Source organism: Lethenteron reissneri, chromosome 18 (assembly GCF_015708825.2).
Source record: "Lethenteron reissneri isolate LAM-NWPU_2019-01 chromosome 18, ASM1570882v1, whole genome shotgun sequence".
NCBI classification, from domain to species: domain Eukaryota; kingdom Metazoa; phylum Chordata; class Hyperoartia; order Petromyzontiformes; family Petromyzontidae; genus Lethenteron; species Lethenteron reissneri.
Genome location: NC_083796.1, coordinates 13,394,756 through 13,407,616, shown reverse-complemented (window position 1 = coordinate 13,407,616; position 12,861 = coordinate 13,394,756). Strand labels below are relative to the sequence as shown.

General features: G+C 46.4%; 1 protein-coding gene across 3 annotated transcripts in view; it reads left to right on the top strand.

Annotated features, from left to right (window-relative positions):
- The window catches only part of LOC133343890 (phospholipid-transporting ATPase ID-like), a 99,900-nt gene that overhangs the window by 44,979 nt on the left and 42,060 nt on the right, over nucleotides 1-12,861 (top strand). For 2 of the 3 annotated variants that reach the window (XM_061553863.1, XM_061553864.1), the window contains 4 exons: nucleotides 4,277-4,390; nucleotides 7,803-7,901; nucleotides 9,591-9,654; nucleotides 11,390-11,469. In XM_061553863.1, the coding sequence (XP_061409847.1) occupies nucleotides 4,277-4,390; nucleotides 7,803-7,901; nucleotides 9,591-9,654; nucleotides 11,390-11,469 (357 nt within the window). The remainder of the gene's footprint in view (nucleotides 1-4,276; nucleotides 4,391-7,802; nucleotides 7,902-9,590; nucleotides 9,655-11,389; nucleotides 11,470-12,861) is intronic. The other variant, XM_061553865.1, reaches the window with a different exon arrangement.

The window sequence follows — 12,861 nt, the reverse complement described above, 5'->3', positions numbered from 1 at the left end:
TTTTTCCAGTTGTTGTTGCCAGTTTGACGGTAACCAATCCCATTTACGCAGCCACCCGCTTATTTGCTTTTTGTGCAGGCGAATGCAACATCTGAACGTTTTACATATTACGCCTTTGAAACACCACCCCATGTTTACGCGCTTAAGTCTGCCAAGTCACTCGACACGTCGCACGTTCTCAATTCGTCGAGTGAATGTGACAACAGAGCAGCTCTAGATTAGTGTCACGTTTAATACATAAATGACAGCTTCGGAGTGGTTGAAACGTATCGACTGCACGCGTTTGTATTTTATCTGCCGCCGCTGGCCTGCGTGACCCAGGTGCTTCGGGGTTGTGATTCTTTGGGCTGGGCAGCGGCGTTCTTTTGTAGGGGCTAAATAGTGTGTTTGCGTAAACAAACATCGTTATGGAACATTGCGCTTCACAAGTTATTCTAAAACTGGAGCAACAGTTGAATAAAAAAAAGGCTGAGTGTTATCCTAATGAGTCATCGCAAGCACTGTTTGTTTATATTTATCTTACTTAAGTGTCTTATGAAAGGCAATATAACCTTTGGTGACAGTTTCGCATTTTATTAGTATATGGAAAAAAATGTGTGAATTATCATACACCAATTCCTTGTTCACACATTTGTCCAATGATTCCACAATATGCAACTGCGGCAGCGGCGCTTGCCGTTGAGAAATAACGGCGATCGCACGCACACCCCGGCACCCTCCGCTGGGACACGGTTCCCTCTCTCTCTCTAGCATTAAGTTCCTTGAAATTAACTCACGCACGCGTGCACACAAAACTCACTTCCGACCGCAACGTTTGGCATTGTTCCTACTTATCTATGCATGCAAGTCGGCGCCCCTTTCCTGTGCTTTAATCAGGGTCCAATGCACAATAACTTATTAACAAAGTAGAGCTTGCGGAGCCATTTACTTTTTGTGGGGAAAATTGAGCCGGTGTGGACGTGAGCTGGCGTGTGCGAGGGAACCCGAGTGTCTGGGGAAAGCCACACAGACAGGTTCATGATCCCACTTGCTTTACTGCCATCTCTTGGTCTCCGTGCAGACGAGTGTGCTTGGGATTAATTAAGCACCTATTAAGGTAGAATTGTCTAGCAATGTGGCAGGTCGTTGACGTTATACATTTAAAGACATTTCCCCACCCCTCTTATTAATAATAATGGAAACATTATTAATATCAATCTCTCTGTGGCTCTAACTCTATCTGCTATCCATTTTCAAACTAATGGAACATTAATATTAATAATAATATTTCCATGTATATATCACTTTTCATCAAGAATCTCGAAGTGCTGTACAGAAAACAGCAGCAGTAGACACTCAGCAAAAACATAATTATTTTATAAATACATTTTAAGAATCGATGATTTTATGATTTTTTTTGTTTAAACTGGTTGACATTGTTGCAATATAATTGTGCACGACACTCGGAGGCATCTGACGACACCTCGTCGTCTTTCTGCATCGTCCCTTTCGCTTCTCTCGCGTCCGGCCTCTGCGGTTCGCTCCCCCCGTCTTGGTTCCTCTCTCTCGGCCTCGGTCGCTGTGTCCCGTCTCGGCATCTGTGTCTCCCGTTGTATCCGGCATTCCCTCGTTATTCGCGACGAGGGACACGTTCCTGAGACGCTCGTGAAGAGCCAATTTCGCGGATAATGATAATGGGTTACAAAATCCTATCTTTGTAATTAATTACCTTAAATACGTAAATAAGCTATTTAATGCATGAAAATGTATTATAATAAACATGAAGTCAATACAAAGAGATATTAAAGTATTAAATTATAGTTTATAAATTAACGTGCCTTACCGCATCACTTTATCTCTCGTAACGTTATCTCATCACTTTCTCGCATCACATTCTCTTCCATCTCTTCATCTCATCCCTTTCTTTTTCTCTCTCCCAGTGGTGTTGTGTAAAGTTCCAGTTGCGAATCGCGAATAAGCCAGTCCGTGAATACCGAGGGAATACGGTACCAGTTTGTGTGCCTCATTGTGCTCTGTTCTCGTGTGTGTCTCTACATTTCTCTTTGCCCTGTCCATATTATTTTGTGCGTGACCGTGAATATCAATCTCTCTGTGGCCCTAACTCTGTCTGCTATCCATTCTCGTATATTTATCTCTCTCTCTGTGTACATATGTCTGTCTGTCACTATATATCCACATCTGACGTTTCCTGCATCGCTTTCCCTCCCGTACCTTGCTTTGTGTGCTTCTGTGTGTCTCTCCATCTCTCTCTCTGTCTGTCTTTCTGCGTGTCTCTCACTCTGTCTGTGTCTCTCTCTCTCCCTGTCTCTTTCTGTGTCTGTCTTTACCTCGTGTCCCTTGTCTAACTAAATGATGCAACCCCTCACATTGGGTGGTCGAAGGCTCCAGTTTACCCCAATCCCTAAATTAAACCTCATGATCCCACGATCAAATAAAAATTACGCTTAATACCTTAACAATTTAAATCTATTTATCTTGTTGGAAAGGACGTGTTGTGTGAAAGTGTCAGTAGATAACCGGGATGTTCAGCGTTTATTAGAATGATAGGATTTTTCACTGCATATATATTTTTCTTTAAATCACGTTTTTTAAACAGAAGCATTTCTTGTTACTTAGCACTCATTAAGTTCGCTTCACTCACTTTATGGATAGAACTTAGAATTTCACATCTTCTAAACATTATGAGTACATGTAGGAGTACAGTTACATTTTTTACATTGGTAAATTAACAATTGCCATACACATTTAATTTAATTTCGTTCGTGCAGCTAGTAGATGGGCATGCTAATGGAGAGTATTGATCGAATTGAAAGTCTTATATTAGCAGTCGTTTTGATGCAACTTCCAAAGGGTTAACTAAAGAACTGTTGAAGTTTGTGGTTATGAACAATATTTAAGATCGAGTGCTGTGCCATCTGCTTAGAGAAGAGTGCCTGTTAGCATTCCGTCTACAGAGGGGGAGAGCGAGCGTAATGTTGTACGTTGTTTGGATCCCTGCCAAATTGTAAGATAACGACAAATCGCGGCCCGTAACGCCTCTGACAAAGACCTTTTTTGTCTCTAAAGATTTTTCTGACCGCCGTGCTTGCGAGCTGCCCTGACGCACCACGCAGGCAAGGATAGAGGGCCGAGTTTGATGGCGGGCAGTGGTGGCAGTGGTGGTGGTGGCAGCCCCCACACTTCGGTGTCGAGCCACCCTAGACCCCCCCCCCCCCCGCCCAGGTTTCATCCGCAGGGCAGGTGGGAGTGCACCCCTGTCTAAGCGTGAACCGCGCGGAACCTGCGCTGCGACGGTCCGCATGCCGATCGGCAGCACAGGGACGACAGGCCGTCCGAGTGGCAGCGGAGAGACCGGAGGTTCATGTTCAGAGTCCGTACCCAGTAACGTGCCAGCATCATTTAATTCATTCGTCAAGCCTGGTCAGCAAAGGACCGTTGCTCCTAACGTCGTGTGATCTCGTGTGACCTCTTGCGACAGCGTTCGCGTACACTGCTCTTGCTGCCGTACACCGGTGTCTCGAGCGACTTGTTTGATCCACGGATCATGGTGGGCGGGGGGGGTCAGGGGTCGGGAGGGGGGGGGGTGGCCACAGGGGCGGCGTCATTCCTTTTGAGGGGGGTCGCAGTCCTCACTTCGAACGTCGACCGCCAACTGAAGTGAGCGCAGTTTGCCGGAGTTTGCGCATCAAGACGGGCGACGCACCCCACTAGAACATGACTCGTGGCATTTCCCCATGCTGATTGCCGCCATCTGTTGGTTAAAGGAAGATTCTGGCAAATGCAGCGTTCGACTAGACGAAGATACAAGAACTGATTTTATTTTAATTTCCAGGTGGCTGGGTGATAGAGTTAGCGACTCGCAGTTTGAAGGAGTTCATATGCTGAGTTGGGGGTTGACTCGGGCCCATCATCCTTTTGGGGGTTGATAAAATTCGTACCACTCTTTGTAGGGGAATTGCCATCGGTTGCCCTGTGATTCAATTTCCAGTGGATGAATGTGGATCACAAGAATATAGGAGTCGAGGTGGATGGGGTCGAAGGTGAGAGGAGTTTTGCTATCGTTGCGATATCCAGTGTGAACAACTATTCACGTGAAGTAACATCGAGTGCTCTGCAGTACCTCGGCGTTCCCGTTCGGCGCGCGCCTCAAGCAGCTGCCTCACTGTGACAGGGCGTCTGCGTGCTCTGCTGCCAAGTCGCCGAGTGGGCTGCTCCTGCTGTGCGAGTCTTTTTATGATTGTAACATCTACCCTCTGCCCTTTTTTGCACCTCCCAGACCAACCGGATAAAGACCTCCAAGTACAATGTGGTGACCTTCCTGCCCGTCAATCTGTTTGAGCAGTTCCAAAGAGTGGCCAATGCCTACTTCCTGTTCTTGCTCATCCTGCAGGTGAGGTTCTTTTCAATCACTTCTGTGGTGACGCACGCTGATAAGCAGTGGAATTGAGCAGATGCTCCTATAATGATCAACCACGCGTGTGTGAAGTTGTTTTTTTTTTGCTGCGTGTTAGTGGGGAGCGGAGGGGGCGGGTGAGGGATACACACGCTGAGTTTTCCCGACGCTGTCCGGAACATCCCCTGCACTTTCCCAGCTCGGTCACGCTGATCTGTGCCCTGTGTACAACACACCCTGTCCACCTGCTCTGAACCCTGCCATATCCGCCTGGTATACGGAAGGTCATGGGTTCGATCCCGACCCTGACGCCTGCTGTGCATATTTGGAGTTTGCATGTCTCTCTCTCTCTCCCCGTGGTCGCGTGGATTTTTCTCTCGGTCATCCGTTTTTTCACTCCACGTTTACAATTATGGGTTTAGAGTATTTGGCTGCTATAAATTTTCACATGATAAGCTATTTCATTGAGCTATCATTTGTGGCCAGGTTACTTCTGAAAAAGAGCTATATAGCTCAGTGGGCCTTACCTGGTGAAATAAAAATAGTAAAGAGTAATAGTATAGCTCCTCCTGCCTCGTCTACATCGTCATCATGATCATCATCAGCCGTGATTAATCCACTGCTGGATGAAGGCCTCCCCAAGCCGCCACCATGTCTGATGATGGCGGCGTGGAGGCATTTTGACCACAGGAAGCCACTGGAGTTATGCACTTTTAAATCTGGATTGAAAATCCATTTCTCTAGAACTGCTTTTTGTGTTTAGTTGTCCTTCCCCTGCACCTCCGGTTCGCATGGTTGGCTACGTACGGTGCGAAATAAGTTAAACATACACACATATAATACTCACAGTTGCGTGACGTAATAATCCATCCAGCACCTTCACGCAAGCTGCTGTCGTTTGTCCATCTCCGTGATTGTGAGGGATGGTGACGAATTGTGCAGGCCTTCATCCAGCAGTGGATATCGCGTGGCTGACGATGATTACATGCGTAAACCTTTTAACTACGTACGTAGCAAGAATGAGCCCTTGAGCGATGTCAGAGCAAAGGATTGTGAACGCTGTGGAAGCGTGCTTGCTGCTCTTCAGTGCGTGCTTGCTTTACTGCCATGAAGTTTGAGAAGCCGCAATGGACCTTTGATTTTAGGCACGCAAATCCATGTGTCAGACTCTGCAGGTGGATTTGTTTTGCAAACCGTTGGTGGATTTCTGGTACGAACATTTTTCACTCGTGCGTGTATCATTCGCGGTAGGCAGCACTCGCTGTGGTTGCAGTCGACGGGGGTTTCGTATTTGGCAGAGAGGAGGTCACCTCATAACACGTGTGTGTGTGTTTGAGTTGGTGGTGTAGCGGTTAGCGTGCTGCGCTATGAACCCGGCGGCCCGGGTTCAATTTCCGCTCGCAGCCAACACCGGTGACGATTATCTGAATTGGTACCTGGGCCTCCTCTAGGTCGACTCAGTCTCAAATTAGTACCTTGTGCGATGTGTAAAAGCATTACCACTAGGGAGACAGGCAGTCAGGCGTGATGTTGGCCACCCACCCCCTCGTGTGCCGTTCCGGCCTTCATAAGTGCTCGCTAACAGCACTTGCCCCGCACTCTGGTAATGCTATATGGCGGATCCTTGTCTTTTGTGAATCAACAACACCTCCTTTGTTGAGGAAGGGGGCGCGTACCACAGTGGACACTTGTCACGGGATAAGTGCAATTTTAACCCGGCCTCCTGCGTGACAAGACAACTGCCGGTGGTTTCTTTGTACTATCTCTTTGTAACGGCTCGCAGGAAAGTGTTCTCATTTTCCTTAACCCACCGGGACTTGTCGGTCTAAATTATACATGTATGAAACTTACATTTGCTTGCCGAGCCGAGCTTTAGTGGGCAAAGGGAACAATGTGCGTTGAGACTCAATTTTTAAACATTTTCCATGTGCTCATTAAACAGTGGAATGTTCATTGCCTTGTGCAGGAGTGTTTACGCCCGGTGTGTTTTCACGACGAGTGACAGAGGTAAACCTCGAGCCATATTGGCTTGCGGGGTTTTTTTTTTTGGGATCGCCAAAATTCATTGTGAACTCGTCAGATTAATTTCCACGAGTTTATTAACCGACTTTAAGTTTCACACATAGTAATATGATCCATAGTAGAGGCTTTTGGGTTGGCTCACGTAAATATAAATGTGTGTTGTACAAGTAACGAATTGGCGTGTTTTGTTTACGTGACAAACCTTACTAATTGGCTGTGTTGGGTGGTGGCAGGTTTAACGACACATTTATATTGATGCGATCTATCCCAAAAAAACCTTTTATGGACTTTAAAGTACCATAATGTATAATTCAACTGTCACACCCAATTGTGACGGTGTACGAAGTTACGCCACGTTAGCACGTCTCGGCACGCCACGCGTGTGTACGCACGTACGCACGCGTGTGTACGTGCGTGCGTTGAACTTCTTTATCGCCCTACGTAGTCCACCCTGCTCATTGGAGGGGCGCGAACTTGTCACAATGGTTTGCTATTCCCGTACCACGATGTTTTCGCGCAGGGGAAACTGGTTTCATGCCAGGACTTGTACATTTGCATTTTGACCACAGGTTATTCTCCGTGACAAAATAGCGTAATTTTTGTTATGCCTACGAATAATTGTTTGCACGATAAACATGGGGTCGTTTGGGCTCAGAACAAAAGCGAGCTTGGGTTTGAGTGCAGGGTGGCCACTGAAGTTCATGATACTTAATTAGTGTTTAATTATTACAGACAGGCTGCAGGAATCCCACCCTCGTGACCCCTCCACCTACATCACCTTCGCGCCAAACGTTTTCTGAACAATTGCTCAGATTTTCTTTTTCGTGTTCTCGGAGCGATATTTAGCCGGAGCTGCAAGGAATATTAGGCTAGCTCGGGCCAAATTTTCACCCAGAACTTACAAATCCATGTCCGTGTCATTCATTGCTTGTAATCTCCGGAGAGTAAATGGAGCTTTGGACTTCATTCATGCAGGGTGCCGCGAGAGCTTTGTGCCTACACGTGTTTAATTATCAATCAAGCCAAGTTGTTCATTGCATTATTAATGAAGCAGTCAGCCAAACTGGTCACTAGGGTTTTTCAATTAATTTGAATCTGCACAGCCAATTGCTGTTAGTTTGGCTAATTGAGATTTTATTGCCTTAATGTATTTGGCATCTACAAATTGCCCGTGAAAAATCTTTCCGGAACACAGCAAAATGTAACGGTGCTCAAAAGTGAAGTGAAGCAAACGGTAACAATATCACCCGAACCGTCACAGCCCACAGTGGGCGGCGTTGCCTTTGGCTCAGTTGAAATGAGCAGGAAGTGATTCTGGGTTTTTTTCCCCCACCCCTTGTGTGTGTGTGTGTTTTTTTGTGCCCCCCCCCCCCTTCTGTTCTGATAGCTGATTCCTCAGATTTCATCCCTGTCTTGGTTTACCACCATCGTGCCTTTGGTGTTGGTGTTGACCATCACCGCTGTCAAGGATGCCTCCGACGACCTGGTGAGTACCAACAAAAAATATGAGAAGCGGTTTTACCCTGGTCTGACACTGGTGAGATTAGGCCCTAAAGAAGGCTATCTCTGGTGTAGGCCGCTCAGCTTCAAAGACATTGCAAATATGTTATCAGAGCATGCTTGTTTGCATGTTCACGACAAGTAGAATTGTGGTTAATGCAGTACATGATTCCTTGCAAAAGGTTTCTATTTGGTGTTTGAACATCTTAACACCTCCCCTTTTATTGCCAGAAAGTGTAAAACCCTATTCTTATTTTTTCATCCTTTGACACTGGCAAAAATGTCCCATTCTGGTGAGTACCGTTTGGACTCCTCGCACGAGTGCCCCTCCCTCGGCGGGACCCCTCTCTAACAGCATGAGGTACCGTGTTCTCTGGACTATGAGGTGCTCTCTGAAAAGTAAGAGGCAACCCAAACTTGCTCCCGGCGCTCCGTTAAAGTTACGAAAGGATAAAAAAAGTGCGCCTTGTATAACGGAGAATACGGTAACCGTTCCTGTCCAACACGATTTAGGTTATGTAACGATGCGCTTGCAATTACAACGTCAATAAACTACCAAATATAGTTTTGCTTAATGCTAACAACAATGATGTTGATTATGAAGTCGATGAGGTTATTGCATTATTGACCAAATTTGAAGTTAAGAAGTTTCAACTGCCACCGCTCGAGGAATGCATCTCGTTAAGACAAGCCCATGCTGCAATGACGCAGATTGCAAATGTAATTTGCAATCTAATTAAGTTAAATCAATTACCATATAATTGCAGATGTTTTATATTCATGAAGGAACTTTGTGGAGGGCACATTAAACAGATCAGCTTGGTTAACCTCCGTAACCTTTGCCCTTTTGTACCAGTTACCATCCTTGTCCTGTGGTATGCAGTGGAACATTTCAAATCACGTGTTGCACCCAAGGCTCATAGAATCTGCATTTCAGTCACTGTTTGAAGCCTTTAGTATAGGAGGGAGTAGCCTGGTAGTTTGACCAACGTTCCATTTATTTACCAACATTTTTTTCACATTTTGCGCCAACACCTTCCTGCATCCAAGTTGCCAGTCTTCATGGGAGATGGGGCAACTTATGAAATAAAATAGTTGGATCTCACCCCCACACCCCATATATTAACCAGACCTGCCTTGCCACGACTTCCGCGTGTGTTCCATCGTTAACATTCACCTTGGGAGGGGAAAAACATTTGACGTGGTGACAAGTGGTGTGTGCTGCGGATGAGTGATTTCAGATGCAAGACAAAAAGTGTTGTTGTTGTTAAAACCCTTAACATTCGTCGACCAAGTGACTTTCGCTTCAACAGGCGCAAATTTTTATTCGAAGTTGACGCAGTTTCATCAAAGCCAGCCCATCGCTTGCCGTGTAAAGCCGCAGACTTCTCCTCTTATCTCCTCATAGAAGGCTCGCTAATCGCAACCTTGTGGTCCACAGTTCCCTCCGTAAGTGTCGTGTAACCCGACAAATTGCGAACAATACTAAAGGCCAATCCGGATAATGGGAGTTTGCAGATAAGAGGGCCACAAGTGAGAGGTGTTGTATTGCCATGTTCGTACCACGAGGGACATTTAACGCTTCGTTTTCAGCGGTCTCCATCCACTCGGAAATGCTGCGGTTGTTACGCTTCTCTTGATCCGTTGATGTTGTGTTCCTCGTTTTTGCTTTCAGTTCCGTCACAGGAGTGACAACCAGGTCAACAACAGACAGTCTCAGGTTCACATCAACGGAAAGTAAGTCCACCACCACCACCACCACTCTCTGCCCTTTGCTTCGGTCACTTTTTTGGCCTTTGTGAATGTTGCTGATGTGCGTGTGTGGCCTTTTTGTCGAACCTGCAGGGTGGTCGAGCGTTGCCGTGGCCGTTTGGGAGGTGTGAGGGTGGAGGCAAATGCTATTTCCCTCTACATTTTATATATATATACATATACAGGGTTTAGTTTGTTGTTCTTCCCCCGCACCTCCGATTATCACGGTTGGCTACGTACAGTGCGAAAGCAGCTCAACATACGTACATATATATGGCCCAAAAGTCAGGACACACAGGGTTATTTAATTTATTTAAACACTGGCATTAAAACATTTTAATTGTTAATTCTTTATTTGATTATTGTATCTATTATTTTCAAATTTTCTTCATCTTCTTCCTGTGAAGTCGCCTACAATCAATTGTTGGCAAAACTCGACCAAGAACCAACCATGCATGGCTTGAGATGAAACACCATTTGATGAGTGTTCAAAGATCACGCACAGAGCTGTAATCTTAAAAAAAAGTCCTCATTTCAATTCAAAGGAGAATTCATGCATTTCATTAATGTTAATGAAAGTCAGTTTGAACGTTTGTTAAAATAAATTAAATAACCCTATGTTGTACAGCGCGCTATTTGATAATAAGCTATATTTAACTTGTTATTGCTTTAAAAAGTTACATTTTTATATTGCGATAATGATTTGCGATCAATTTTTTTTATTTCGCTTATCTGTTACAGTTCATCATTAATTGATTTCACTGTGACTTGTCCCGAGTGTCGGAGAAGCGGCGGTGGCGTTGTTGTTGTCGTTTGTTGATGAAACACAATTGAAGAGCCTCTTAGCTCACAGGACAATTCAAAATAAACTACTACTCCACAATAGTTTTTTTTGGGTTAGATCGCGTTAATAAATAAATGTGTCATTAAGCCATAAAAATATATAAATGTGTCGTTACTACTACTAACGTTTGGGCAGCCCTGTATGTATAATAACAACCGCCATTTGCCACTAAGTGGCGGTGACGTCGCCACGGCGCTTGTGCCAGGCTATGTGCACGTTGAGGCCACGTGAAGTGTATACACACGCACACACCTGCTTTGTGGGAGCACTTGGTCACGAGGAGTGTAAGGATATGGGAATTATCTTGGTGTGATAATCATAGCGCACCTTCATTGTTGACGTTGGTTATCATTGCAGTGTGTAGGAGGGAAGTCTGCTGTAGCCCCTCTATTTTACAAGTTGTGATAACAATGCTCGTGAAGGGAAATGGAAATAGTTTATTTCTATCCGCCCTGTAATAAATCCAATATATACGAAACACACAGTGTATATGCGCATAATAGATTTATGCAGCACATGGACGACGATTTTCCGTTCTGGGTAGCCGGTAGCAGCAGGTGTAGCTTCACGGTAGGTTGCTACAGATTGGAAAACATCCGCAGTGTCGAGGCTGCTATGTTTCCTGGAATGCACTTTCCATCAATTTCGCTGATTTTCACCCAACATCCCGGTACAAAATGAGACTTCCGCAAACAAACAAATCAGGTGCCGTGTTTATTTCTCTCGAGGCTATGAAATGTAAACGGGGTCGTAACACATGTGCGGTTGGTGGAAAAGGGAAAAAAAAGTAAATCTTCACCAAGTGTTATTTTCTTTATGTGTTCCATTTACCCCAAGGGTTTTTTTTTTTGTGTATTTGATCATTTTCCGTTTTTGGTCCGGAAGACTGCAGAATGAAAAATGGATGAACGTGCGCGTTGGGGACATCATCAAAATGGAGAACAACCAATTTGTTGCCGTGAGAAATGCGTCACTCGCCCAACCGGGCATCCCCCTGTTCACCTCGCCCCGGCGCATGTGTTCTTGGCACAGCGCTTGATGAACACGCGCGCACACACGCACACAAAGATCCCCGGACTGTTGGGGCAAGTGCTGTTAGCGATGAGCACCTATGAACGCCGGCACAGCACACGAGGGGTTGGGTGGCCAGCACCACGCCCGGCCACCTTTGTCTCCCCAGCGGCAATATTTACATACCGCACCAGGTACTCATTTTGACGCCGAGTCGGCTGGTGTTGGCCGTGAGCGGGAATCGAACTCGGGTCACTGGGTTCGTAGAGTAGCACGCTAACCGCTATACTAATGCTCCCCACACACATTCACAGACGCCCACACGCACACACACGCGCACACACGCGCACACACGCGCATGCACCTGCTCACCGGCACATTGGCAGCCTTGCACTGCGCGTAGATGTTCGCTCGCAAACTCGCCCGCTCTGCTTCCCACCAGATTGTTTCTTACGCCTCTCGCTTGGGGGGTGGGTGGGTGGGTGGGGAGATTGGTTCAGGGCTATGGCCTGAAACGGTGGCCAAAGCAGCTGCAACGGGCCACAGATGCAGAACCCTCCCAGAAACGCTGGCTCACAGAGGTGTGCGTGCGTGTCATCTATCTGAGGGGAGAGGAGGCAAAGTCTGTTCACATCAGCTGCAAATAATCACCCCCAAGGAGAAGGCTTACCCCCCACCCCAACCTTCACTCGAAGGTCAGGAGAACTGTTTGGCATTGTAAGGCCTAGTGGCGTTTACGGGTTAGTGAGGACCTGGAAAGTTCCTCGGCCGGCTGCTCGCGATCACAAAATAATATTTAACGCCATCAAAAAAGGTCACTCACAGCACCGCTCCTGTTATCTTAACAAAATGGAAGAAAGTGGGTCGAATCCCTGATCCCCACGGTCAGGTCACAGATTTGTTATGTTTTGCTACGGTGTGATGGGGATTCTCCAGACCCAAAAATGTACTATGGGGGGGCTTCAGAGCCTTAAGTGTTAGGGAGAAGACACCACACTGAGCGGCTGACTGACAACGTGCCGTGCCAAGGAGGTGCGAAGCGCGATTCACAGCATCACAGCGTGGGACGTACACACATACATACATACACACGTACATACACCCCTACGCATGTAGATCCCACCATAACAGCACAGGCAGCTGTTGCCATCGCCACTCTCCCTTTCACTTCTCCCATGGCATCTCTCGCGCTCTCTCTTGCTATTCCCTGTGGCTCCCACCTTGTCACTACCCCTCCACCCCCCTCCTCTTCCTCCATTTACAGTGTGAATGGGGCTGCACACGCACCGTGTTGGTAGAGCCGGTGGACTTTGAGCCATGGATTTTGATCAAATCTGGA